This window comes from Panthera uncia, chromosome F1 (assembly GCF_023721935.1).
Source record: "Panthera uncia isolate 11264 chromosome F1, Puncia_PCG_1.0, whole genome shotgun sequence".
Classification (NCBI taxonomy): domain Eukaryota; kingdom Metazoa; phylum Chordata; class Mammalia; order Carnivora; family Felidae; genus Panthera; species Panthera uncia.
In genome coordinates, this window is record NC_064813.1 from 9,378,685 (window position 1) to 9,405,465 (window position 26,781).

Here is a 26,781-nt window from a genome sequence, read left to right on the forward strand (position 1 = left end):
TCTCCGGTATTGCCAAAAGGGACGGGCGAACACGGCTGCGGGCGGGGCGCGGGGCCGTGGGCGGGTGGGCGGTGGCGGCGGCGGCCGCGGCCCTGGCCGCGGGCACCTCGCCGCGGGCACCTTTGCTGCGGGGCGGTGCCGCCTCCGCCCCCACCTCCTGCCCGGGAGAGGGCGGGGGAGGCGGCGGCAAGTTTGGGCCCCAGCTCCGGGGATCTGAAGCCTTTTCCGCCCGCCCCTGACCTAGCCTTGCCGTGTTCGCCCGTCCCTTTTGGCAATACCGGAGAAGCACACTGAACTCTGGAAGGATCTTTTCTTTCGGAGCCCGGGAGGATGCGGCCCACAAGATGCACACTCACTCCACACCTAGGAGTTGCCCGCGCCCCTAGAGGGCAGGAGCGCGGCCCTTTGTATTGGCCTACAGCTGGACCCAAGAGAATATTCTTTTCGCCACGGAGGCATTTCCCGGTGGGGGTGGGCCCTAACAGATTTCTGCACCTTCTCGGGTATCCAGGCATACACCTCACTGTGTGTGTGTCACTGAATCTCGGGTTTGGAAAACCTCCTAAGGCAGAATGACTCTTTTCTGAACCGGCTCATGGACAAAATCTTTAGCTTTGGAAAATCCAGGTGATGGGTATTCTGGGCCAGCCAACTTCCAGGTGCTTAACTGGCCTGTAGGGAGAACCCAGTTGAGCAAGTGTCCGGGCTGTGTTCAGACATCTTCATTGGTAAAGCAGCTAACACCCCTCTCCTGCCGCTTATTTCATGTTCAGGTGGCACTGGCTGTGAGAAAGTTCTGCCTTTCAAAGCACTCTTAAAACCTCTCCCAGGAATGTTTACCCACCAGCCCGTTCTGCCCCTGGGTCTCTACAGAACCAGCCTGGTCTCTTCCACAGGTAGCCTTTTTAATATATTAAGGCAGTCAGGTACACTATCTGCCTGCAGCCCCTCTTAACATAATTAATATGCCACCTTCCAGCTTCCTGGTGCTTTTCCTAAAGCCCTTCCTCCCCAGGCCTGACTCTTCCTTCCCTTATTCCAGCCTGAACAGTGCTTGGGGATAAGAGGTTTGCACAGGCAGCCCCCATCCCAGGCTTCGGGGAGTTCACACTAGTGCCTGATTTTTCTCAACTGAATCTTGCTTGCAGAGATGGATTCCACAGCCTACACTCTCAATTTGACCCTGAAAGAAGAAGAAGAGGAAGAAGAGATTCAGAGTCGGGAACTGGAGGATGGCCCCACAGATATGCAGAAAGTCCGGATCTGCTCAGAAGGTGGTTGGGTAAGTAGGAAGATGGGTCCACACAGCTGTGAGGAGAGGTCTGGGAGCCAGGCTTGTTTTAAGTCTCCTCCTCAGTCAAGCATAGGAAGTAAAAATAGCCCAGCCCAGCCCGGTATGTTTGCATTCCTGAGAAAACAGTCCTGTGGCTTTAAAAGGCACTGTGAAGAATGGAGCTGGTTATGGGAACAGTCTCTTCAGCCATGTGGCTTATCGTCGTTCGGACTGGAAATCTGAGAGGCTTGCCTCTCTCCTGTGCCCCTGAATCCCCTACGTTTTACTTAGTGCCAGGCATGTTGCAGACACCAGCTAAATGTTTGCTGACCTCTGTTAAAGAAAAAATTACTCTGACGCTTGTGAAGACGGTAAGGAAGGTTGGTCGGGACTGTTGAGATGGCTGTCAGGACTCTTGCAGTGGGAGAGAGCTGGGGCTCAACACTGAATACAGTGAGACAAGCAGGGATTTCCAGCCAGGGATCCGGAGTGGGTGAGAAGTTACTAAGAGGAGACCTCAAGAATAGGGGGATTCTTGCTAAAGGCAGACTAGGGTGATCAGCTGTCAAAGGTGGGAGAATCTTTCTAAGGTAAAGTAAAGCAGGATTCTTGCTAAAACTGGGCCGGGCAGGCTGAGGACAGGAGGGGAGCCCCCGCGGAGGCCTGGTAGGGAAGAGGGCCCAGAGGAACGTCACTGAAGTTTGGGAAGGAGAGAGTCTTTTACACCCACTGCTGGCTGAAGGGAACCTTTTTAAATAAGACTTGGGGCACTGAGCTGACAGGAGGAGAGCTTCAGTCGGTTCTGTGTGAGGACGTCTTGTGAGAGCACACACAGGAGAGCGGCATCATCAGCCTGCCCGAATCGAGGGATTGGGGTGGTAGGCAGCAGAGAATATGGAACGTATCCAAACAGAAGCGTGTGATAGAATTAGAGTAAATTTATAAAAATATAAATGCAGCGTGGCCCATCCTAATCCCCGCCAGTCTGCCTGGGGCCTGCCAGGTTTTGCTCGTGCGCCAGAGAGCTGTAGAAGCCTCCCCCAGAAAAGTGAACAGGCATCAGCGCGCCTGTGCCCGGGCCACTTCTGGACACCCCGGGGGGGGGGGGGGAGTGATGTAAGTGCAAGAGATATTTATCCTTATAATCGTGTATAATTATTCACAGTACATCCCGGACATCATGACATTTAGGCATGAATGGTAAAAACTTTAAATATGCAACAAGTTGCATTCCTTTTCTCCGGCGGGTCCTGTGTATGAACGTTATCAGTATCCATTCTATTCCTTTGTTTCCAGTAGGAGATTGGTATTCATAGAAACATGGCTCTCCCAAATGTCCGGTCCAGCTCCCCTCCCACACAAGAGAACTGGGGAGCAGAGAGGTTATCTACTTTGCCCCAGAGTTACACATGTACGCTGACATGTGTTCTTAAAAAAATAAATGTCTCTCAAGCTGGACCCTTAAAAGCAGTGCCTTTTATTGTATGTGTGTCATACCTCGATGAAACACAGTACACCACCAGGCTCTGGGTTTTCAGTCTGGCTCTGTAGGCTGCACTGCCATTTTCTTTTTGTGTTCTCTGCTCACCCCCACCGCCTCTCTAGTTCTGATCCTCGCAGCTGGGGAGACCTTCGAGGACAGGAGTCAGTCCCACTTAGCCTGCAGCAAGACCTCAAGGCAGTAGAAACCCTGGGCTTTAAGGCTAAATTGGCCAACCCAGAACCTCTAGATAGCATGGAGAACCTTGGAAAATGGGTGCAGTAAAGGTGGATGTTTAAGTGTTGTCGGAACAGTGAGAAGGGAGCAAGGCGAAGGCCATTCTTAGCTGGGAAGGAAGGAGGTCGCTGGAAGAGGGGGGCTGGTTTTTGCGGCTTCCAGGCAGTCTGCCCCCTGTCCGCGGTTATCGAGCACAGCGGTGGTGTTAAGGCAGGATCCCTAGTCTCCTGGAGTTGCCAGTCTCGCAAGGAAGGTGGGGAAGTGAACATAATTCATAGTACAATATTCAGAGTGCAGTGGGTGAATTCAGCTCAAGAGCAGGGTCTCATTCAGCTGGAGAAGTCAAGAGGCTTTGTTCAGGGGGCAAGCACGGACCTGGTCTTAAGCAGTGGGCAGGTTGGCTCCCAGGCCCGTTTCCCTCCTGGGGACATTTGGCAATATCTGGAGACATTTTTGGCTCTTGTGATTTGGGTGGGGGTTGGGGAGTGGGAGAGCCTACTAGGCATCTCCTGGGGAGAGGCCACGGACACTGCTAAACATCTCCAATGCACAGGACAGCCCTCGTGACAAAGAATTATCTGGCCCAAAATGTCCGTAGTGCTGATGTTGAGAAACCCTGTTCTAGGGCGTTGAACTAGGGAAAGAAAAGAAATGAATCTGTTCCTTAAATATGCATTGTGGTTGTAGAGAATTGTGTTAGGGTGATCAATAAAAGCCTTTCCAACATAAGAACTGTGCTATATATTGGGATAACATTCCACAGGAGAATTGGAATAGAAATAGAGTTTCAAGTAGAGAAAAAGAGGAATGTACCCCGAACTGAGTCTCGTTCATAAGTGGCACTGGCCAAGGGAGGAGAGAGGGCTTGCACTCCAGACACAGGGAAAGCAGGAACGGAAGCACCCGAGAGGAACGCTCCTGTGCGGAGTTGGAACAGCTCCCGGAGCTGGAGGCAGAGAAGGTGAGAGAAGTAGGGCAGGCCCCGGGGCCGGCCAGCCAGAGGCCGTGGCGAGCAGTGCTGAGGGGTAGTTCTCTCCCCAGGAGCTCTGCGGGACAGGTCCCTTGCCCATCTCTCTTGCGAGGGCCAAGGCTCACTACAGTCTGCGTGCTAAGTGGCCTGCTGAAAAAGTCTGGGCTTTGGAGTCAGACTATTTATTTATTTATTACTTATTTCACGTTTATTCATTTTCGAGAGACAGAGTACGAGTGGGCGAGGGACAGAGACAGAGGGAGGTACAGGATCCGAAGCAGGCTCCAGGCTCTGAGCTGTCAGCACAGAGCCTGATGCGGGGGCTTGAACCCACGAACCTCGAGATCATGACCTGAGCCCAAGTTGGACGCTTAGCCGACTGAGCCACCCAGGCGCCCCTGGAGTCAGACTTTCTGACTCTGTGACTGTGGGCAAGTCATTTAGCAGCTGTTTCCTCACCCATAGAAGTGGGGTAGTGACTCCCATTTCTTTATTATTACTTCAAGGATTCAATAAGATAATTATTTCAGCACGCAAGAGGGAGTGCCCCGCGCAGGTGCTCTCTCGTGCACTGGTAACGGCCGTCTGCTCTGAGACCTTCGTTACACAGCTTCGCCAGCGTGCGGCTGTGCGGGGTGTAGGTACTTCCTGACAGTTCCCCTTGGAGATGGGCTCTGGAATGCCCACTTGCCGGCAGAGCAGGGCAGTACCTGCAGGCCGAAGGAAGAACACCTGTCTGATGCATCCTGGGTCTTCTGAGGGAAGGGAGGAGGACAGGGACGGAGGGTCCCTACCTGTGAGGCCAAGAAAGGGCCTCCCGACTCCGGAGTTTTGCCCGGGGCAGGCCCTGTTTACCTTCTGCTGTGCTCGGCCGGATAAAAAGCCTCTGTGGAGAGAGAGGAGGCCTGCGCCACGGGGCCTGGCTGAAGGCTCGCTCACTTCTCACAGAGGGTTGCTGTGAGGAGAATTTCTAAGCCACTGGACTGTGCGTCTTGGAGTATAATGTGGGCTTGTTTGAAGATCCTCTGTGGCTCAGCCGTAAATATGAGGACGTGAATCTGGCACCAGTCGCCCTGCAGCCACCTTACAACTTCGGGGCTCCTGAGATTTTTACCAGGCCTAGGATGTTTTACTTCTGTGAGTGTCAGTAGCCCCTCTGAAATGACCGGCGTAGCCAGTCCTGTGTCCCGTTTTATCAGCAAAGGGAAAGGGACTATAAATAGGTATGGCCTGGATCTGGAATTTCCTAGGGAGAGAAAAGGCCAAAAGGAGAGTTGTTCAAAAGGCTGGGAAGTGAGAAGGGGTGGGGTGGAAAATTCCTGGCTGACAGGCTTTCCAGATTGATGGTCTGAGGAAAGCCTGGAGATTCATCCCTTTTTACCTCCTAGGATTTCACACTTACTCCAAAGAGGAAGCTTGGTTTCGTAAGAGACTAAATTTAATGAGTATTTGAAACTATTCTAAGTGGAACAAGAGAAAGGAAATTTGGATATCGTTTGCTTAAATCTTTTATTCAAATATACATTTTGGGGGCACCTGGGTGGCTCACTCAGTCGGTTAAACTCTTGGTTTCGGCTCAGGTCGTGGTCTTGTGGTTTGTGAGTTCGAGCCCTGCATCGGACTCTGTGCTGATGGCGAGGAGCCTGCTTGGGATTCTCTCTCTCTCTCTCTCTCTCTCTCTCTCTCTCTCTCCCTCCCTCCCTCCCCCCCCCCTCTGCCCCTCTCTGCCCCTCCCCTGCTCACACTGTTTCTGGCTCTCTCTAAATAAATAAATAAACTTAAAAAATACTTTCTTAAGTGATTACTATCTACAAGAAGTGTCCTAAGTTTAGGGAGATGGAATAAACATAGGTTTTGCCCTCAATGAGCTTGAATTCTACTGTAAGAAGCAGACAAGTAAACCAAGAGAATACTGCGTTGTGATAAGTGCCACGGTAGTGTGGAGCCCAGGGTGCCACGGGGATGTGTAGTGGGCGCACAACCCACGTCAGGGTGAGCTTCCCAGGGAACGGCACATCTGGGCTAAGTCTTGGAAGATGGGTGGGTGGGTGTCAGCCAGGCCAAGAATGGGGAGGACCTCTGAGGCAGTGGGAGAGCCATGTGGGGGGGACGCGAAAGGTAAAAGAACGGTTTGCTCAGGAAACAGCAAGCGCTGAGAACCACTGAGCACAGAGGTAGGGGAGAGTGAAGGGCTGGTCGCCAGGGAGGCCACTTGGCTCTTTGTAGGAGCTGGAGCCTTGAACTCAGACAGTGCTAGGTCCCCATCTCAACCCTGCCATTTGTTGGCTGTGTGACTTACAGTAGCAACGAGGCCTCTCCGAGCCCGTTTCCTCCTTGGTGAAATGAGGTTGTTGGGGAAAACAGATGAAGCAGACACAGCCTTTCCTGGGAAGTACTCCCTACTTGTAGAGTGCTGTGAGTGGGAAGGGAGGACATGGACTTGGGGAATAAGGAGAAAGTCCAGTGTGTCCAAATGACTGATGGCTGGACACCTGAAGAGGCTACACGCTGTGCAGATGCTAATTTCCTAAGCTGGTGAAAAAACAGTCTCATGATCACCCAGGCTCTGGATTCGGCCTTGGGGAATAGCTTTGGAAGCAGTAATCCTGAAACCCCGGCCCAGTGATTTCTTACCACCGAGTATGATGAACTTTGGAGTGGGATTTTTAATGACTGAAAGAAACGACACGGCAAAAAGAAGAGCAGAGTCGAGTAAACAGGAGGAGGTTGGTTTGGGTGGCCCGGCCCCTCCCACAGGGGTGGGGGAGCGGGGTCAGTGGGGAGAGGGAAGGAGAGCTGCCTTTGTCCTTGGCCGAAGGTCTAGGCATCAAAGCAGCTCGTTTGCTCTGCTGTTTCATTACATAAATTTAAGCTCTAATTAGCTCTTCTCTCCTCCTACTCTTGCTCTTGCAGATTGGAAAAGGCAGGATGAGGCCCCCTCTCTCACTGGCTCCTCCCTGGGCTTTGGGTTCTGAGTCAAATGCTAGAGCTGGTACCCCAGGAAATGGAGAACGGTGCCCAGGAGCTGCCCCCCCCCCGCCCCCATGCCGGGCCGGGGATCTGTGACTTGGGGGAGGGCAGGGGGTGGCTGGGTGTGTGTATTTTGGTGGGGGAACTGCCTCAGGGTGTTGACTTGGGAGCGGTTGCTCCTGAATCTGGAGCCGGGGCTGAGCCCAGATCGGCTGGCCCTGCAGCGTGTGTCCCGATCTGGTGATCGCTGCTGGGGAGTTTTCTTCTCAGGGTGCTGCTCTCCTCCTCTGTGAACCGAGGCGGTAAGCGACCCTACGCAGGGCGTGCGGGACCTGTGCCGTGTCCTTGTTTTGCCTCCACTGGCCTAGTGAGTGTGGATGGACCGTGTCCCCCGGTCAGAGCCCCTCCCCTGTGAGATGAAGGTGTGTGAGTCTGTGTCTGCTTATGCCTATTAGTTGTTCCCTGTTCCAGGTGCCGGCCCTATTCGATGAGGTGGCCATATATTTTTCCGATGAGGAGTGGGAAGTTTTGACGGAGCAACAAAAAGCCCTCTACCGGGAAGTCATGAGGATGAATTATGAAACTGTCCTGTCCCTGGGTAAAGCTTTGTTTTTTCTTTGTCTCCTGGAAGCTCTGAGCCCAGAGAATTGTTTCCATGTCTCTTCTCTGGTGTCTCCAACATCCCTTTCTCCTGAACTTGGACTCTGTCCCCTCAGTGCCTGTGCCCATTTGATTTCCTGTTTTTGACTTCGGCAGGATATAAATATTGTGTCCTTCTACTCAGCAACTTGCGCCAGCTCTCAGAGCCATCCTCACTCAACCTAGGCATTCGCGTCAAAAAAAAAAAAAAAAAAAAAAAAAAAAAAAGACCTAACCTAAGAAATGTCACCACAGATCTGGGCCTGTGTTTCATATGTTCCTCAGGAGGGAAGGCAGACTTCATTGTTACCCCGTCAGCCTCAGACGCCTGGGAACTCAGCCCCAAAGAATCCTCGTTCCCCTCCCGGCATTGATGATCCGTATCATTAGAATGTAACCAGCTGGAGGGACTTCCTAGTTTCTCATCTAGGTACCAGAAGGTTCAATAGGTCAGGGACTGCATCTTGCTAAATGAAGTTGTTTTTGTTGTTGCTAGCACCAGCCCTCATTAGCAGAGATCCCTAAATTCCCTTGGACAGACATCTTTCCTATCATGTTTTTTCTTTCGTTACCCCTCGGCCCTTTCCCCCTGGCTTTTGTAAACCTCCACATGGAGAGAGTGTGTGTGTGTGTGTGTCGGGGTGGGGGAGGGATTCCTTAAGTAGCATAAAGTACTGATTTTGGCAGGGCTCCGAGGCAGGAACACACAGCTATTACCTGTTTTATTTCCTATAAACAGAATTCCCATTCCCTAAGCCAGACATGATCACTCGGTTGGAAGGTGACGAGGAGTCTCAGAATTCTGATGAATGGCAGCTCCAAGGAGGAACCTTGGCAGGTACTACAATGAAATCACCCCGGCATCCATCCAGTGGGAGCATTGTGAACCTGGACTTTAGGTTTCCATGTACCTCGTGTGGGGTGTTTAAGAGTTGAGGCAAGGTTATGAGGCAGAAAGATGATGGGCTTTGGATGTTCAAAATCTTTCTAGTGCTGTGTGACTTCAGGCCACTTCATTCACCTCTCTGAGCCTCCATTTCTTCCTCCGTCAGCAGTGGGTAATAAGTCTCAATGTGCATCCTTGTACGTGCATGAAGTAAATTGAAGTCTGTATGGCGTTTGGTCCTGTGCACATGCTGGGTGAAGGAGGCCACCTCAGTAGCGCACCATATACGTTTGAAGACTAAGGAAAGTAATGCGACAAAGCACCTGGCCGGGGCGATTTACCCTGGTTTCTTGTCCATCTCTTCTTGGATAGAAAAAGCAAGAGCAGCTGTAGTACATGTGTGAGTAGGTACGTCCGAGAAGCACATGGCCCTTTATCAACAACATAGTTAGGATAACAGTTGGCTAAATACAGCTTCTAAGCAGCCAGTGATTTTATTCACCTTCTCTCTATAGGGAAGAGTTTGAAATGCCATATCTCATTGATTCTAAGACATGCTTCGCCCCGCCCACCACATTAACATCTCTGAAATTGAGAACTCCTCTTAAAATTGATGGCATTCTTTTTTTTTTCTTTTCCCATGGTGTATCTTGCAACTGATGGCATCTTAGTTTGGGTGAGACACGCTGTCTTCCCAAGTCCTGTTCAGTTTCTGCGACCACTTTGTAAATATAGAAGTTCTGACATTGGTGTGAGGGGACGAAGTATGCTTTCGCTATGGATTTTCTTGGCGTAAGGGACGTGAGCCAGGCCATCCCTTTAGCAGTGCATCTAAATTCTGGACCTACTGTATGGGTTACATTTGGCTTCTCACGCCCACAAAAACCGTTTTGACCAAAGCGTGGCCCACAAAATGATCGTGTGATCCCAGTTTGGGACCTGTGTTCAAGTCCCAGCTCTGGCACTTCGTGGCTCAGCTCCCTTGATGTATTACTTCACTTCTGTAGCTCCACCTGCAAAGAAGGAGTAGCGATACACAGGTATTGTGGGAAGTAGGTGTGGCGATCCGTAGGACTTAGGGGAACGTCATCTGTTGCTAAAGGGCCTCCTTTGGGTGAACCTCAGATTAAGGTATTCTTAGCGTCTTGACCCAGGAAATCGGGATAGGCCAGGAGGCATTTTTCTTACTGTCGTTATGTTCGCCCCTCCCTGTTTGTCTCCTAGAAAATGAAGAGACTGACGTCAAGCCCCCGGACTGGGCGGGTCCGATGAGCGCCACCCCCCACTTTCCTCAGCCACAGCACCTGGACGGCTTTGGCCTCCGCCTGCCTCGGGACCTCACGGAGCTGCCCGAGTGGAGTGAGGGGTACCCCTTCTACATGGCCATGGGCTTCCCGGGGTACGACCTCTCTGCGGACGATATTGCCGGGAAGTTTCAGTTCAGCAGGGGCATGCGGCGCAGTTACGACGCGGGGTTCAAGCTCATGGTGGTGGAATATGCTGAGAGCACCAACAACTGCCAGGCTGCCAAGCAGTTTGGAGTGCTGGAAAAGAACGTTCGGGACTGGCGCAAAGTGAAGCCGCAGCTGCAGAACGCCCACGCCATGCGGCGGGCGTTCCGCGGCCCCAAGAACGGGCGCTTTGCCCTGGTGGACCAGCGCGTGGCCGAGTACGTCAGGTACATGCAGGCCAAAGGGGACCCTATCACCAGGGAGGCCATGCAGCTGAAAGCCCTCGAGATCGCCCAGGAAATGAACATTCCGGAGAAGGGGTTCAAAGCCAGCTTGGGTTGGTGTCGAAGAATGATGCGAAGGTATGACTTGTCCCTGCGGCATAAGGTGCCGGTGCCCCAGCAGCTGCCCGAAGACCTGACGGAGAAGCTCGTCACCTACCAGCGGAGCGTGCTGGCCCTGCGCAGGGCGCACGACTACCAGGTGGCGCAGATGGGGAACGCCGACGAGACGCCCATTTGTCTAGAGGTGCCCTCGCGGGTGACCGTGGACAACCAGGGCGAGAAGCCCGTCTTGGTCAAGACGCCGGGCAGGGAGAAGCTGAAGATCACGGCGATGCTGGGTGTCTTGGCAGACGGGAGGAAGCTGCCCCCGTACATCATCTTGAGGGGCACGTACATCCCCCCCGGGAAGTTCCCCAGCGGGATGGAGATCCGCTGCCACCGGTACGGGTGGATGACGGAGGACTTGATGCAGGACTGGTTGGAAGTGGTGTGGCGTCGGAGGACCGGCGCGGCGCCCAAGCAGCGAGGGATGCTGATCCTGAACGGCTTCCGCGGCCACGCCACGGATTCCGTGAAGAGCTCCATGGAGAGCATGAACACCGACATGGTCATCATCCCCGGAGGCCTGACCTCGCAGCTGCAGGTGCTGGACGTGGTGGTCTACAAGCCGCTCAATGACAGCGTCCGGGCCCAGTACTCTAACTGGCTCCTGGCCGGGAACCTGGCGCTGAGCCCCACCGGGAACGCCAAGAAGCCGCCCCTGGGCCTCTTCCTGGAGTGGGTCATGGTCGCGTGGAACAGCATCTCCAGCGAATCCATCGTCCAGGGCTTCAAGAAGTGCCACATCTCCAGCAATCTGGAAGACGAAGACGACGTCCTGTGGGAGATCGAGAGCGAGCTGCCGGGAGGAGGGGAGGGACCCAGAGAATGCGATACCGAGAGCGCGCCAGAGGGCAACTGACCGCTGAGGGGAGAGCCCAGGTAACCCGCAGGCACACGCACGCGCCCCGCACCTTCACGGACAGGCCTGTTCGTGTTCCGCGGACACCTTCCCCCTTGCCGTGATTTTCTGTGCCTCCGAGAACTCTCAAGCCTGGGCTGCCGTACCACGGATCAGAGGCCGTCAGCTCTCCTTGAGGTCCAAGTGCCGTTGCCCGGCTTACTTTGTGGGTGTTTTGCTCTGAGGCCTGGCCCTCCCCACAAGGAGTGAGCTGCCAGAACGCTGAATCCGAGGGCTGTCGTGTTCAAATTATTTGGGCCTGAAGGAGCGTGGTCTGTCTGACGTTGCTCAGTCCGCAAAGAATTTGGTCTGAAGAGCCAGCTTTTTCCTTCCCCTTATAAATCCCGGGGAACGTCAGGGCCGGGGTGTGTATCTGACACGCTTGGAGCGGCTGTGCTCCCTTCCGCTGGCCTCCGGGGCCGGCCGGCGGTACGGGGAGAGCACCGGGCGCTGGGGCCTCCGCGCCCAGACTTCGCGTGGTCTGCTCGGGAGCCCACTTGGCACAGAAAAACGATAGCGTAGGTCTGCTTCTCCCTAGGCATTCAAAAGAGTTTTTAAACAGTATCTTATCCTCATAATGACCTTCACATGGGTGGTGGGAGCAATTGCAGTAATTGCTTGTCCACTGATGTCCGAAAGGATATATTTCTAAATTGAATCTCGGCACCAAAAAAAAAAAAAAAAGAAAGAAAGAAAGAAAGAAAAGAAAACAGGGCACATAGCTAAGACCACCACGAATAAGGTCTGAGGACTGAGAGCAAAAGGTCTGGAATTTTCAGAGTTGACTATAGAAGGGCAGCTTCAAGAGGAAGTGGGGGACGGGGACTAACAGCTCTAGTGGATGTGAACTTAACACGTACCACCCCCCCAGCACACACACCTTGGGGGAGAACAGCCAGCCAGGCACAGCGGGAAACCTACAGAAGGAGCAAGCAATTCATTTCACCCTCTTGCTCTCATTTCCCCTGTCAATTACTTTTTTTCCCTAGACACAACGTTTAGTGTGAAGAAGGTCATTCCTTCCTTTACGGAGGCCCTAAAACCGTCTTGACGTGTCTTCTTCCTTTTACAGCGTAACTAAGGGGTCCCATCCGAGTTGCTTTTTCCTCCAAAGGAAATGCTAACCGAAATCTTTCACCTCACTCCTCGCTGTACAAGTGCAAGAGGGACATAGGTCTCCTTCCCTGCCCTCAAATCAAACTGTACTCATACTGCCGAACCCCGCTGTGATCCTGGGACCCCTCGTATAACGGTGGAGTCAAGGAGGAGTTCTCAGTGTTCAATTCGAATCACCAAAATTGCTTTTTCTGTCCCTCTCATGTCCCCTACCCTTCCCCTCCATGAATTCAGCCTTTTTCTGCTAACCGTGGTCAAACTTTGAATTCTAGCGAGGTGTTAATCCTTGTCTTATTTTACTTTTTGTTTTTTTCCCTCTCCTTGTTAAACGTTTCTGTGCATTTTTTTTTTTTTTTTTTTTTTTTTTTAAATTTTCTGAGCTCTTGGCTACCAGAAGAGGAAAGGGAAAAGACAGGGCGAGGCTGCAGCTGTGAAGATAGGCATTTACGTCCCATATCAACCATGACCTTCTGCCCATCCTGACCACCGGTTCTCTGTTCAGCTGCCCTTTTGTGAACTGAGGAAGTGATAGAAGCAGTTAGGGACTCTCAGCAAACAGGAGATTTAATAGTGGACAGATGGGCATAAAACTGGTTCTCCTCCTCTATTTGGAAACCTGACTAATGGAATAATCATGTTTGTTAAAATGTATACGATTTCTAAAATCCAAGGGTTAATTCACACTTAGGTTCTCTCTGTTTTCCAGCAATTGGAACTGTTTGAAACAGGTGAGAGGAAAATCCTCCAGAAGATTCCTCAAAGTGTGGACGCACAGGGAGCAGCAGAAGGCCGGGGGGGGCTGGAACAACCCCATGTCTGGACTGTGCACCCTGTCCTGTGACATAGCCCACCCCCGCCCCACATCCACGTGTCAGAAAAGTCTAGGACCCTTGATTTCAGCAGAGACATGATTAGGGAAGAAACTGCTTCTGCCCCATTTTTTGTTTTAGAGATTAATCCATGTGTCCATCAAAAGAAACCTGTAAATACGAATGAACAAAGGTATTTGTTCCTGGAGAAGAGACCGTTTGTTCAACACCAACAGGAGACTCCTGTGGGCCCAATTCCACTGATGTCCTCTCTGTGGCGAAAACCTCAAGTAAATGTTTTCTTTTGCCTTTAAAAACGCTTCCAAGAGTAGAACCTGTCCCCGCACAGGTCAAGACTGCAAAGAAGGCTTTGTAGAAATGAGTCCCATACATACACCTGCTACTTACACATTTCCTCTTTTGGAAAAATGAGATACTAGTGATAACATTCAGGCATCAACTGGCCTGGTGCCAGCAGATGGCTTTTCCACAGACGAACTAGGTTAGAGTGGAAGATACAGGTTCGGAAACTATGCTGTTTTATTTCTCTTCCCAATCTCGTTGGCAGCTAGAATTTTTGAGGGTCTTTGGTGGCCCTCTGTGTCATTATATTTAATGATGGGGCAGCAGTTAGTATACAAGCTCTTCTGTTTCTCAGGCTGCCTGCAGAAGAAGTCACTATAAATTATCTGCTATCTCCATGGTACAAGGCTCATTGACTCATCGGACACTTGTTGGTTTCTTTAATATTTTGATCACAAGGGTATGAGAGGACGTGGGCCTTTAGCCACAGCTGTTGCAAGACTTCTAATCTCCTTCTGCCCTGCAGAAATAGATGGGAGGTCTTTGAATTTTTACATTCTAGTAATTTGCATTCCCACCTAAGTTGAGTGTTACGAAAACATTCCGAGCTATCTATGCCACAAAAAAATATGCCAGGACCTTCTGGACAAAGCCATTGCCAGAAATGTCATTCCAATGTCTGATCTGAATAACAGGCTACCGTAACCACTTTTCCTTCTGGTAGACTCTGCTCATTTATATACTATACTGTTCTTGGCATCCTGAAACCAACCTATTTCTACTCAGGTACTCATTCTCCTATTAGTGACTCACCTTTGTCATTTGTTTAAAACCAGTTTTCCTCCAAGGTAGGAAACTTCACTTAGTTTCTGGTATATCTGAATAACTTTGAATATTGGAATTGTTCCCCATTTGCTTCCACCTGTACTGTATTATTTGTTGTCTCAAGTGGCATCTAAATACAGCTATTTTCCATTCCAGAAGTTTCCATTCCCTCCACTTCCACTTAATTTATCCTCCACTACCCTGGTCCCTGGCCCTTTCCTCTTTATGTCCTGTTTTACTTGCTTTGGGAGCCTAAATGATTTTATAAGATCTAATTTTGGGTTCTTGCATTGGGGCCATAGTTTTCTTGCAGAGAAGAGTAGAAAATGGGTTCAACTCCTATTTCATTCCACCAACACCTTCTTGAGTCTCATCATCAGCTGATAGATGATGCCTTACAGGTTGCATAGCACTGGAACTTTCCTAGAGTAATGGCTCTACTGTCAGGGTTTTTCTGGGCTCATTCTTCCACTGACTTAATTATGATCTATGCTTAACAGAGTCCCAGTACAACTATTTTGCAGAATGGCTATTACCCTAGAATTACTATAGCACATATTGAGACATAGTTGTACTCCCCGGTAGATAGAAAATTGACCCCGACAATAAACTTTGATAATAAAGACAATAGGCTATGGTGCTTTTATTTATTATTTACCTCTAGCATTGTGAAAGGTCCCATTTCAAACTATCTTTTATGCTATATTCTCCATTCAGTCTGGGGTGTATGTATGGAATATCCTTGAATCAAAAAAGTGTCTGTTCATGGGATGGCAATATAAATGTTGGTGTCCGAAGACAGGGAAGAAAAATGATAACGTGGTTTTAAACTCAAAAGTCCAGGGGTGGGGAGTTGGGGGGAGGCCTGGCATAAATAGCTTTTTTCCTCATTCAGTCATGTTTCAGATGTTCTCGGGGATGGTACACTACCAAATCCCGTGAAGGAAATCCATAAAGGGATATTAATCTTAAATGGGTGAAGACATGCTAGCAAGTTGAGGAGCAGATCAGAAAACGTAGTTTTCACAAATTTCTTTAAAAATGAAAGCATGAAGAACCTACCTGCCCTTTCCTGGTGTGCTTTTAGTTAAATTACTCCTGACAATCTACCATGCCCACAGATTCAATGAAATAAGTAGTGGTCTACTCTCTAAGAAGTCTCCAGACTTTTTTCCTTTTTTAAGCCACCAGAATCAAGTGCTGACCCAATCTTGGCCACAGCATTTAAGTCTGACCCCTAAAACCAAGCTTCCTTACCCTTACTCTACATCCTGGAGGCATTTTGGCAGGAGCCAAAAAATGTGAGGGAACACAGGCATTTATCTAATGGTCAAAGAGTAATCCTTTAGAAGTTTGTGAGGTCCAATCGGGAACCTCAGGCAGTGGTGGGGTGTCGGGGGGTGCGTGCCGAGGAACGTGTGCTTGGTTGATCACAGCAGAGGGTGTTCAAGGTTATAAGAACGCGTGCTAAGCCAGCACTCTGGGTAGAAAGTAAGGTGGGCATTGTCAAACCTGGTTTTGCAGTGATAACACCTATATATGAAAGATAATTACTGAAACTCCTGCAGGAAAAATAAGCTTTATTCTAAGTGAAATTATCTGGTTTCTTTTTAAAAAAATTTTTTTTCAACATTTATTTATTATTGAGAGACAGAGAGACACAGAGCATGAGCAGGAGAGGGGCAGAGAGAGAGGGAGACACAGAATCCGAAGCAGGCTCCAGGCTCCGAGCTGTCAGCCCAGAGCCCGACGCCGGGCTCAAACTCACAAACTGCGAGATCATGACCTGAGCTGAAGTCGGTCGCTTAACCAACTGAGCCACCCAGGTGCCCCTGAAATTATCTGGTTTCTAACAGCGTTTTCCTCATTGACAGTTATTTTTCTAAATGCTTGGGAATAAGCAGTCACAATTTCACTCAGGATCCCACAGTTGGCAACACTGCTGGAGTGGAAGCTAGCCTTTGGCGGGACAGAGGTGTTCAAATCTTTCAAATCCTAAGTATCCCTCTACCTTCAACCCCATCTTTCCACTTTACAAAATGATTCTTAAGGAAAACTGGCACAGAAAGCAGATTTTCACGTAGGCCGGGAACACGAGGCAAAGGGAGTCCTCTGGCATCCTGTGGTCCCACCAGAGTAGGTGACTGTAGAGGTGAAAGCCAGGGCCGCCCATGGACGCTGCTGCCATTGCAATGGGCAGCAGGACGTGGCTGAGGCTCCCAGCTGCCTCCCCACGTAAGGACTCCATGAAATTTAACACATACTTCGCATTAAGTTCCCGGCATATGGATGGCTCAAAATAAAACCACTACATTCAGCTAGGTATCAGTCCAAATTCTTCTAAACCCGAAAATTATCTAAAAAAGGACTTTTCAGACTTGTGCCGAGAACTGAAACTAAGCTGTTTATTTATTTTTTTTCTTTTTGTCTACACATTCCAAAAGGAAAGAAATGACACGATCTCAAGGTTTGTGGGTTCAAACCCCGTGTCGGGCTCTGTGCTGCCAGTACAGAGCCTGCTTAGGATTCTCTCTCTGCCCCTCCCCTGCTCCTGCTCTCTCTCAAACTTTAAAAAAAAGAAAAGCAAGCAATGACATACCTAAGTTGGAACCTGTTTTTTAATCTTTCTCATCTAGTACATTCCTCTAAAAGTCTGCTAAGATCTCCTAAAGCAGGGCTTTTCATACTTCAGTGGAATGCAGTATTCCTTATACGTTTACTTTAGTAAACACAGGAAAGGGAAGTTTTCTCCCAAAAGGTTTATTTGTCACATTTAAAGTACAAAATCAAATAGATCCAAATATTGAACCATGTATACGTATCTACACATATATGACTTAGGCCTACACACCCCATCTGTACATTCTAATATAGTCACCAACACCTTCTCTTTAGTAAAAAGCATCACCTCTAAAAAAACAAACTTTATTATTAGTAACACTGCCAGATGTAAATTATGTTCACTTTATCATCTGAAAGGAGAGGAACAGATACTTCATAGGAATTAGGGAGTTTCTAAGTATAAATCCAGTATGTTTACGTGGGCTTCTTAAAATATATTCTATAGGAATAATCAACAGGTGAAACTACCAATAAAAGTCTTTGGGCGTATTAACTGTAAAAGAAACTTAAGTTCTCAGAAGAAACTTTATAAGGTCAATTACATTCTGGAGTTTTTATTTTGGCTTTTAATGCAAAGAAAGGACTTTATTTTGTCTAACAGCACAGTATTTCTAAGTCCTATTTTCTATGGAGTTGTAATGAATTTTTAGGGAGCTACCCAAATCTGTTAAAAAATTAAACCGGTCACTAAAGGAGGTATATGATTTTTAACACTGTGTAGGTTATTTCAACCAAAATGCGAGAGCACAGTTCTTCAGGAGAAAGGCAGAAATTTTAGGCTTGCCAGATACAGAGTATATGCTGTCACTGAACACACAGATGTCCTGCTGATCACGGGGACTAAATTATAACGGCTTCTTTGTTCTAGGATGTCATCTACCTCACATGCAGACCCAAGGATACTAAGCCTCAGATGCCTAAAAACATCATTCCCGGCACAGACTTTTTCTCAGTGCTCACTCCCATAACTGGGAACACATACAGACATACAGAGATATGGGTCATTATCAAAGTCAGATTTGTATGAACGGCTTCACAGTAGCAACGCAGAAGGTACTCAGTGCCCCATTTCCACAGGAAAGGCTATATTTACACCACACACTTCAGTCTTGAAATGTGGACCCCCCAAAACATTCAATTCTCAATAACCAACGAATTTGCTGAGGCTCCCCTACCCTCAAGTCACCCTAGTTCAGCAGAGCGAAAGCCCCTCCTTGGCTGCGAGGCGCTGGCGGTGGACTTTGTCTTGCTGCAGCTCTTCGTGATTTGGATGCCAGAGTTTCGTGATGATCCTTTCAATGTTGAGAGCGTATACGGTGTGTGTAGGAATGACTTCCCTGTGTACCTGCGATTAAAACAGTAGCGTGCCTCCAGTTACGCTTCGGTATATCCCTCTTCCCGACACGCACAATTAAAAAGTAAGGTTTACATCAACGAAACACTCACACACAAACCGCTAAGCTACAAGCCAGAGCCTAATGAAGCTCCAACTAGAAACAAGAAAACAAAGAAATGACAAGCTTCTGAAATAGGAGTGGGAACAAGAGGATTTCTTTTTTCCCCTTTTCTTTTTCACTGGGCAAGTGGGGGCTGGGAGAGGTAAGTTAGGAAGGAGGTGTGGGCCCAGGATTTGAAAAATGAGGGTAGTACTAATGGCTTGAATAACAAACAATAGGGGCACCTGGGTGGCTCAGTGGGTTAAGTGTCCGGCTCTTGATTTCGGCTCAGGTCACGATCTCACAGTTCTGTGGGTCTGAGCCCCACGTTGGGGCTTAGGCATCTCTCTCTCCCCCAACTCCCACACTTGCTCTCATGTACAATGTCTCTCTCTCTCTCTCAAAATAAGTAAAGTGACTTAAAAAAGATAAATAACAAACAATAAAAACTGAAAACCAAAAAGCCAAGAAGAGGAAAAGCTACTGAATATCTTTGTATCTTTGCAAACTTAAAGAAACTCTGAACCTATCCATAAATCTAGGTAAACCTTAAGGAGCCAAGAGTTTTACCTGCAAAGCTTCAAAAAGGTCATACATGTTGACTGGAGGCAAAGCTGCAGGCAGAGTGTCCCCAGAGCATGCCAGCAGGAGGGCGGCCTGCTGCTCGGCGTCATCAGGGGGCGGGTGAGAGGCCGGGTTATGACCCGCACAAGGAGCAGAAAAGGCTGGAGGACTGAAAACAAAGTATTTTCAAAACATTCCCAGTAACTATGAACGAGACAAGCGGATAACGAAAATAGGAATGGGCTTTTAATACATCTTGCAAAAATATCTTAAAAATAATTAAAAACCCAATTAGAAATTACTTTTTAGCTAGTATATTACATGAGTGGCCTGTAATTTTAATTTTTAAAGGCAGCCCATCTGGCAGGCTGGAAACAAAATGTAGAACAACTAAATTTACACTCCTCTCCCCACAATGTTGAAATATTTATTAAGCTCAGGATGCTGGGCCAAAATTGTTTCCTGCCCTTCAAATGCTTCTAGTCGGGAGCGGGGGAGAAAAAAGACCTTAATTAAAGGAGAATGAAACTGAAAAACTGACTTGGGAGAGGAAGATACATGTAACTGGAGACAACAGGATTGAAAAATTACATGCAAGAAGACACAGCGCAGAGTAAGCAACAGGCAAAAATGGAGGATGAAGAAAATCCAAATCTTGCCAGTTTCCCAAAACAGGACCCAGATACAGCATCAGCGGGGAAGTCGGGCATAATTGTTGTGTCCCGAGACAGTAGGAGATGACCTATACAGTTTCGAAGAACACCCAGAAGGTAAAACAACAGTGAGGAGGCAGCTCAGACGAACGCACAGGCGGGTAGAAGCGTGGGGGTGAGCACCGGACAAAGGCGGCCCTGTTGGGCAAACAAGCAGTGACGGGGAGCCAGTCGCCCTCCAGGGGCAGGCCAGCGGCGAGGGGGCAAGCTCGGGAGGCCTGGCAGGGTCACAGACGCTGCTCTCAGCATTCACCCACTTTGTCGGTTGGGTTTTTCTTCTAGAAAAGGAGGACTTACAAATGAGAACAAATACTCCCACACAGACATGCCTGAATGAGACTGAGAAGAGAAATCTTCACATTTGACGATCTAAATATAAATAGTGAACCTAATTTAAGATGGCGCTCTTCGGGACGCCTGGGTGGCTCAGTCGGCTAAGCATCCGACTCTTGGTTTCGGCTCAGGTCACGATCTCATGGTTTGGGAGTTCGAGCCCCTGTGCCAAGGCTCTGCGCTGTCAGTGTGGAGCCTGCTTGGGATTCTGTCTCTCTCCCTCTTGCTCCCTCTCTCTGCCTGCTTCCCTACTCACGCTCTCCCTCGCCCTCTCTCAAAATAAATAAATAAACTTAAAAAAAAAAAAAAAAAAAGAGGATGCTCTTCAAAACGGGCCTTGTGAGCCACCTCAAGGTTTTCAGCCATGAAGTAGGCACTGGTACAACCCCTTTCCATGTGGTGTCAACACTCTTGGCCGTGTCCAACTCTCTTCTTGGTTTTCCCACCCTACACTCTTTCCTACCACACCTCCTCCCTTCCTTTCTTGTTAGTTCTTCACTACCATCACCCCCACCAGGTTCCGGGTCACACTTTTCTCTCTGAACTTGTACCTCCCTGTCATCTCCCTCACCAACCAGCTAACGAGCGCTCCGAGAAATCCAGTCACTTCAGTTACCACAAAGAACATTACATCACTGCTTTTTCCTTCCCAAAGGCTTAAAATTTGGACTACATTATTTGCAGGGAAGGCAGAAAGGAAGTAGAGGGCTGAAAACAGACAACACACGGATGAAAAGAAAGGTAATCCAGGTCATCTCGTAAAGCGAAGACCGAGGACATTAGAAGTCCTGGGAGACCCTCCGTGGAACGTGGACGGAGGAAGCCCAGAGACGGGGGCAGGGACCAGGCTGCACACCAGCATGCCAAGAACAACCTGATGACACCCAACACAGGCCACTCTCTCAAGGCAGAGCTACGGAACCTGGAGGAACACCTCCCACCCCTCCTCCCGCCATCAAGATACCCAACCCTGACCCAACAATCATAGGCCGTGCTTCTGACTGAAAGCAGGCCCGCTTCCACCACCAAGCAGGTGCTGCCCCTTACGAGCCCTCAGGACTCCTCACCTCGGGGAACCGCTCCAATCCACCCGAGAAAGTGGGCCCGGGGCGCTTGCATAACCACATGCGGCAGCCAAACTCTGCGCCCTCACTTGTGACAAGCGATACCAAAGCAATTCACTAGTTATCGTGCAAGGATGCAACTTAAAATAAAACCGCGCTGCTCTCAAAGGTACCTTAGACTGACAGAAACACAATTATTTAACAGCGGTCTAACACCTAATAGTAGTGTACCAGCTAGAGAGGATGGATGCAAAACCACAAGAAACTTCATATACCTTTCTATTAAGCTGTTGTAAGCTACTACGCTATTCTTCAGGTATGGCTGTGGGGTTACGTTACTACCAAAGGCATATTTAAAATGACCGTCACGTAACCGATAAGCTTTCCTTCTCGACACAACTGATGTCAATATATCTTTAAGGTGATTCTGTAAAAACAAAGAAAAGAAAAAGAACATGAACTCCTGTTTAAGAGCAAATCATAAAACTTCCATTGACCAAAAAATGTCTCCTAGCATTTAGCGGATGGAGATATGAGACAGGCTAACATGTGGTGGAACCAAAGTTCACCAAAAGGCCACAGGACCACATCAGAGCAGGAAGGTACGGGAAAGAGAGAGATGCGTTGTTTTTATTTGGTTCCATTTAATAGGTGCTTGCTCTACATGAAATTTATTAAAGTTATTTATGGTTTCCAAATGGACTCCTCTCTCAAAAGAGATTTTCAGACGGTTTTAAATAAAAGTACAAAAATAAATACATAAAATTTCTAAAAGGAGGCAAACTACCCTGAAACCTGGTTTCAAATAGGACAAAAAGTTCCAAGATGTCAGATTTATTGGCTACAATGCCCAATCTACTAGAATCCTGCCATAAAAGAACCATGGCTCTCTCAAAAGCCACATACACAACAGATATATAGGAAATAAACCAAAAATTAGGTATTTGATACTTCTTTATGAGAGCCAAGTACATAAGGGATAGAAAGTGTCTGTGAAAATAAAAAGAGCTGATCCCAGCCTGCCATTAGTAACAGGTGAGGCAGGATCACCTGTTTCAACTATACCAGTAAGATAATCTCATATCCAGGCCTTCATGATACAATTTGTAATTTCCACACACTGAACTTATTAAATGTGTGTAACTTCATGAGATAGCGATTATAATCTTTGAGGTACATGTGAGGAAACGGGAGGCCCCAAGTACTGGAAGAATTACCCTGTATTACCTGACATATCCGTGCACTATAGAACCCAATGCGTATTTTGGCAAATAACTAAATGAATAAAGTGAATGGATAAATGAGTGGGCTGAGAGAAGGATCCTACTGTTTAGACACCAAGTCTAATGCTCTTTAAATGCTGGGACACAACAAAAAACAGTGATTTTCATCGTTAGGATTCTCAATCTCAATTTTTTTCCTTAAAAACTGTGCCCGTGTTAACAAATTAAACACCAAAACACGCCAAAGTGTTATGCCATAAGTAGCCTCTCTGAAAAGCTTAGTCTGCTAACTGAAGGCAACTGCATGGACTCTGAGGTGTTTCTCCCCTCAAAAGAACACAATTCCGGGGTGCCTGGGTGATTCAGTCGGTTAAGGGTCTGACTCTTGATCTCAGCTCAGGTCTTGATCTCAGGATCATGAGTTCAAGCCCCGCATTGGGCTCCACATGGGCATGAAGCCTACTTGAAAAAAAAAAGAAGAGAGAGAGAAAAAGAAAAAGAGGGAAAAAAAGAAAACAATTTCAATGACGACAATTCTGGCATCGGTAGTACTTGGATTCTTTTCTTGCAGTACCGACTTTCAACGACACACACAAGCTCGTTACATTCAACCTGTAAAACCGTTTCTGCCACCAGCAAACCAACCTCCACCGCGTAGACAACAGCTGAGACGGCCTCCTCCGTGACGTTGTCCAACCCGTGCTCGTAAGCTGTCACTATCATTCTCCCTTCAAGCTGACCCCGGGTGGGAAGCATCATTGTGTGGGAACAAAGTTTCAACTCATCATCATCTTGGGGATCCTTTGCCACAAACTGCTGGGCTCCCGAGAGGGGATTTTGAGGCTGGAATCTATGCTATGGGCAAGAAAACTTTTCAAAATGATTCATCACAGTGGCAAGTAAGAAGACACAATATATTGGACTTGAGCTCCCACAAGTTAATGCCACCAAAACAATACTACAGGATTTAAAAAAAAAAGAAGTCACTCATGCACAAATAATCACAGATTCACACCCATTACATAGTAATAATGAAGACATGAATTAAGGGGAATAATGGTAGTATGCCCAGCAGTTTATTCTATTCAACTGATACCTTGGTGATCACAGAATATATGGCTCTGTGCTAAAAATAACAATTAGGGGAAAGGAGAAGATATAAAACTATTTTCAAACAACTCAGAGCATTCTCAGTATACTTGTAAGTAAGCAGGTTCTGAAAGTAGAAATATATAGTAATACCTCGTTTAAGCTCTAAAAATAAGCGTAGCTAACCAACATAACAGACCTAATAACAGATATTCCAAGAGAATGCCGGATAGTATAAACTATCTTGCTATCATCTTCTACTTACAATTCTCAACACAGAATCTTGCTAAGACACAGCCATTCTAATTATTTAGAATAGTTTTTCTCAAACTGTTTCCACTCCTAAAACCTCTGCCTCCTCTGGTAGACTCTGACAGCCCATGTGTATTCTCCATCACCAGTGGTAGCTCCTGCTTAAGCTCAACATATAAGATTTAATAGCGAAAATGGCTTGTCCCTGTTTGAAGTTTGTATTATAAAAGAAACATTGGTTGTTTTTTCCATTGTCCAAGTATAAAACTGTATTTTATATCAAATATCCCTTTTTAAACTAAGGTATGCCTCTCTAGAGGTACCGATGCCCTCCATATTGAATAGTATCGATAGAAAACACAGAGCAAAGGTAGAAATGAATGTTTGTTGATGTTAATCAATAAAGCTATCAACACCCAGTCAAACCTATAAAAGGAAGACTTTTGGGAAATTGTTCCCCAAATACAAAAGGAAAAAACAATTTATCCTAAAATGTTTGCAAATTTTATGGCCAAAGGCCTTCATGACTTCTCTGCTGATTCCGAAAGGCTCAGGGCCTAGCTGGGCATCGCCAGGATCCTGCCAGAGGCCTCCAGGCCTCCTGGAGCCGTGGAACAGAAGTCTTCAATGTAAGAAACATTCCAGAAAAAGATTTAAGAGGAGAAATAATACAGGCATAGTTTTTGAGTCATTAAAAAATCGTTAGGTACTAATGAAAACATATTAATATTTATGCAGTAACAAACTAGAATTATAAAAATTCAGACACCTGGGACTCACACTCTTTGAAACTCTTGTCAACCTCAAATATAATAACACCTTTCTTCCCCAAATCATGCCCTCCTTTTTTTCAACTCTACTACCAGTATTTTAAGATTTATTTAAAAACTAAAGCCCGTTCCATCACACCAGCACTTAAATCAGTTGTTACCAAGATCTACTGGAGAACAACCTACGTCAAATTTCTGACGAACAGAAGAAAGCTTTTTCTTTCCCTTTGGTTTTCCAGGTTTAGCTGCAGAACCCCCTGTCCAGGGTAAAGATCCAGCACCCTCTGTGAGACAGAAAAAGAACCATAAGAGAAAACGGGGACAGTTGTCAACTGCTGTGTTTGGTTTCATTATAGGCTAAAAAAGTATGGAATGCTCAAGTAATGAAAATAATCAATGCTTAAATTCAGATCTTCTCTATTTCTCCAAGCAAAATTATGAATTCTCTCAAATCACATTTTTTTCTAGCTGTAACCAAAATTATTCCTTTAGGAAGACAAATTTGTTTTTCATATTTTAAATTAATGTTTATTGGGTGTTTTGTTTGCTTTATTAGTAGCATTATAAGTAGTATTACCAAAGTAGGAAAAAATTTTCTAGTTCAAGATGGGGAACTGAGCACATGAATGTATCTCACCTCTCTTTCTAGACCCTACTAAAAAAAGGTAATAGCAGAAAGTAAACAGCACACATCCGCAACTGAGATAGAAAGGAAATTGAAACAAGATGAGATGTCAACAAATTTCAACAATGGGCTAAAAAGGTGTTCACTCACATGGAGACACACAGAAGCCATAACCTAGGCTAGGCAAGGTTCGGAAATGAGGTGGAAACAAGTTAACCTGCAGAGCAGAAATCCACAAAGAATCTGGATTTGGAGAAGGTGAGGACAGTGGAAACCAGGGAGGGGTCAGTGAAGCCAAAAACAAGATCAATGGAAGGTCTACATTCAAAAGTCGTCTACACAAACCCCTTCCCCCTCACCACTAGCAGTGGGCTCAGTACAAAACAAAAATGCAGGGTCTCTTATTCAAACATTTAGAATTTCAAGGCAACCACAGTTGAGCACTAAGCCAAGCGTGGGCCCTTCTGGGTTCACAGGCAGTTCACAGGCAGTTCACAGGCCCCGGAGCCAGCCCTGCTCTCTCCCATACATAGCACAGTATTTACAATGGCAGGGGGATGCTGTTGGGGGGTATGGAGGACAAGAGAGTGGAGAACTCTCCTCTAGTTAAACTGGACCAAATTTCTGGGATTTACTAAGGTGGTTGATATGGATGTTGACACCCTAGAGCACAGCTCTCGGCATGCTGGCCTGAGGATCCCCAGTTGAGCTGGCCTCCTGTCAGCTCACTCTACAGCAAAACCCCCACACAACTGTATACTTCATTCTTAAATGTGAATCACCCGACATTTGATGACAATCTATAACAGAATAAGAAAGACCCAGATAAACAAACAGAAAATAGAAGTCCTAATAATTCAGGGGCGCCTAGGTGGCTCAGTCGGTTGAGCGTCCGACTTCGGCTCAGGTCACGATCTCACGGCTGGTGAGTTCAAGCCCTGCGTCGGGCTCTGTGCTGACAGCTCGGAGCCTGGAGCCTGCTTCGGATTCTGTGTCTCCCCTCTCTCTGCCCCTCACCTACTCGCGTTCTGTCTCTGTCTCTCTCAAAAATAAATAAACGTTAAAAAAAAATTTTTTTTAAATAATTCAAGCAACACGGACTTCAAAAATACTAACTGGTATATTCAGAGAAGTCTGAAAAGACGTGTGTCCATAAAACAAAAAGAAGGTATTATAAAAATTGCTGAATTAAAGAATGCATTGGGCAGAAAGGCTGAAAGAACTGAGGAAATCTCATAAAGCATAAGCCAGATGTCTAAAATCAGTAAACCCAGAAAGAGATTTAAGCTCCAATGAGGAGCTATCAAAGTCCTACCAGAAGAACAAAAAACAAAGTAGTTGTCTTTGAGAAAAGTCTAGGAGTGGGAAGAAGCTTTTCATTATAAGACCTTCTGTATTATTTCTAACCATGAGCACATTTATATATAGTTTAGTGTTAAAGAAAAACAATCAAAGCAATTCAAGCTCATTACAGTACACTTGAAAAAACTACCCCCCAAAATTTTTTATACGAAAAAAAAACCATCATCTTAGCAAAAACATTATTTCCGTTTTGATGTTTTTTTGAAGAATGAGTTTTTAAAGCTTTGAAAAAAAAATACTCCAAGTTCATCAGTTAAAAAAGAGCTCTTTGGGGGCGCCTGGGTGGCGCAGCCGGTTGAGCGTCCGACTTCAGCCAGGTCACGATCTCGCGGTCCGTGAGTTCGAGCCCCGCGTCAGGCTCTGGGCTGATGGCTCGGAGCCTGGAGCCTGTTTCCGATTCTGTGTCTCCCTCTCTCTCTGCCCCTCCCCCGTTCATGCTCTGTCTCTCTCTGTCCCAAAAATAAATAAAAAACGTTGAAAAAAAA

At 47.4% G+C, this 26,781-nt stretch overlaps 2 protein-coding genes and 1 non-coding gene across 3 annotated transcripts in view; 2 read left to right on the plus strand and 1 right to left on the minus strand.

Annotated features, from left to right (window-relative positions):
* POGK (pogo transposable element derived with KRAB domain) overlaps window positions 1–14,871 on the plus strand; it is a 15,546-nt gene extending 675 nt beyond the window's left edge. Inside the window, exons 2-6 of the mRNA XM_049635134.1 lie at window positions 1,149–1,282; window positions 7,402–7,528; window positions 8,309–8,407; window positions 9,680–11,171; window positions 13,013–14,871. Coding sequence (XP_049491091.1) covers window positions 1,151–1,282; window positions 7,402–7,528; window positions 8,309–8,407; window positions 9,680–11,151 — 1,830 coding nt within the window. The 5' untranslated portion in view covers window positions 1,149–1,150 and the 3' untranslated portion in view covers window positions 11,152–11,171; window positions 13,013–14,871. The remainder of the gene's footprint in view (window positions 1–1,148; window positions 1,283–7,401; window positions 7,529–8,308; window positions 8,408–9,679; window positions 11,172–13,012) is intronic.
* On the plus strand, window positions 2,235–2,368 carry LOC125926053 (small nucleolar RNA SNORA52). Its single transcript, XR_007458984.1, has one exon. It is a non-coding gene; the product is annotated as a small nucleolar RNA SNORA52 (small nucleolar RNA).
* A 2,116-nt stretch (window positions 14,872–16,987) lies between the features above and the next one.
* The window catches only part of TADA1 (transcriptional adaptor 1), a 17,703-nt gene continuing 7,909 nt past the window's right edge, over window positions 16,988–26,781 (minus strand). Inside the window, exons 4-8 of the mRNA XM_049635138.1 lie at window positions 24,496–24,593; window positions 22,844–23,053; window positions 21,251–21,402; window positions 18,872–19,034; window positions 16,988–18,210 (exon numbers count right to left, since the gene is read on the minus strand). Coding sequence (XP_049491095.1) covers window positions 18,058–18,210; window positions 18,872–19,034; window positions 21,251–21,402; window positions 22,844–23,053; window positions 24,496–24,593 — 776 coding nt within the window. The 3' untranslated portion in view covers window positions 16,988–18,057. The remainder of the gene's footprint in view (window positions 18,211–18,871; window positions 19,035–21,250; window positions 21,403–22,843; window positions 23,054–24,495; window positions 24,594–26,781) is intronic.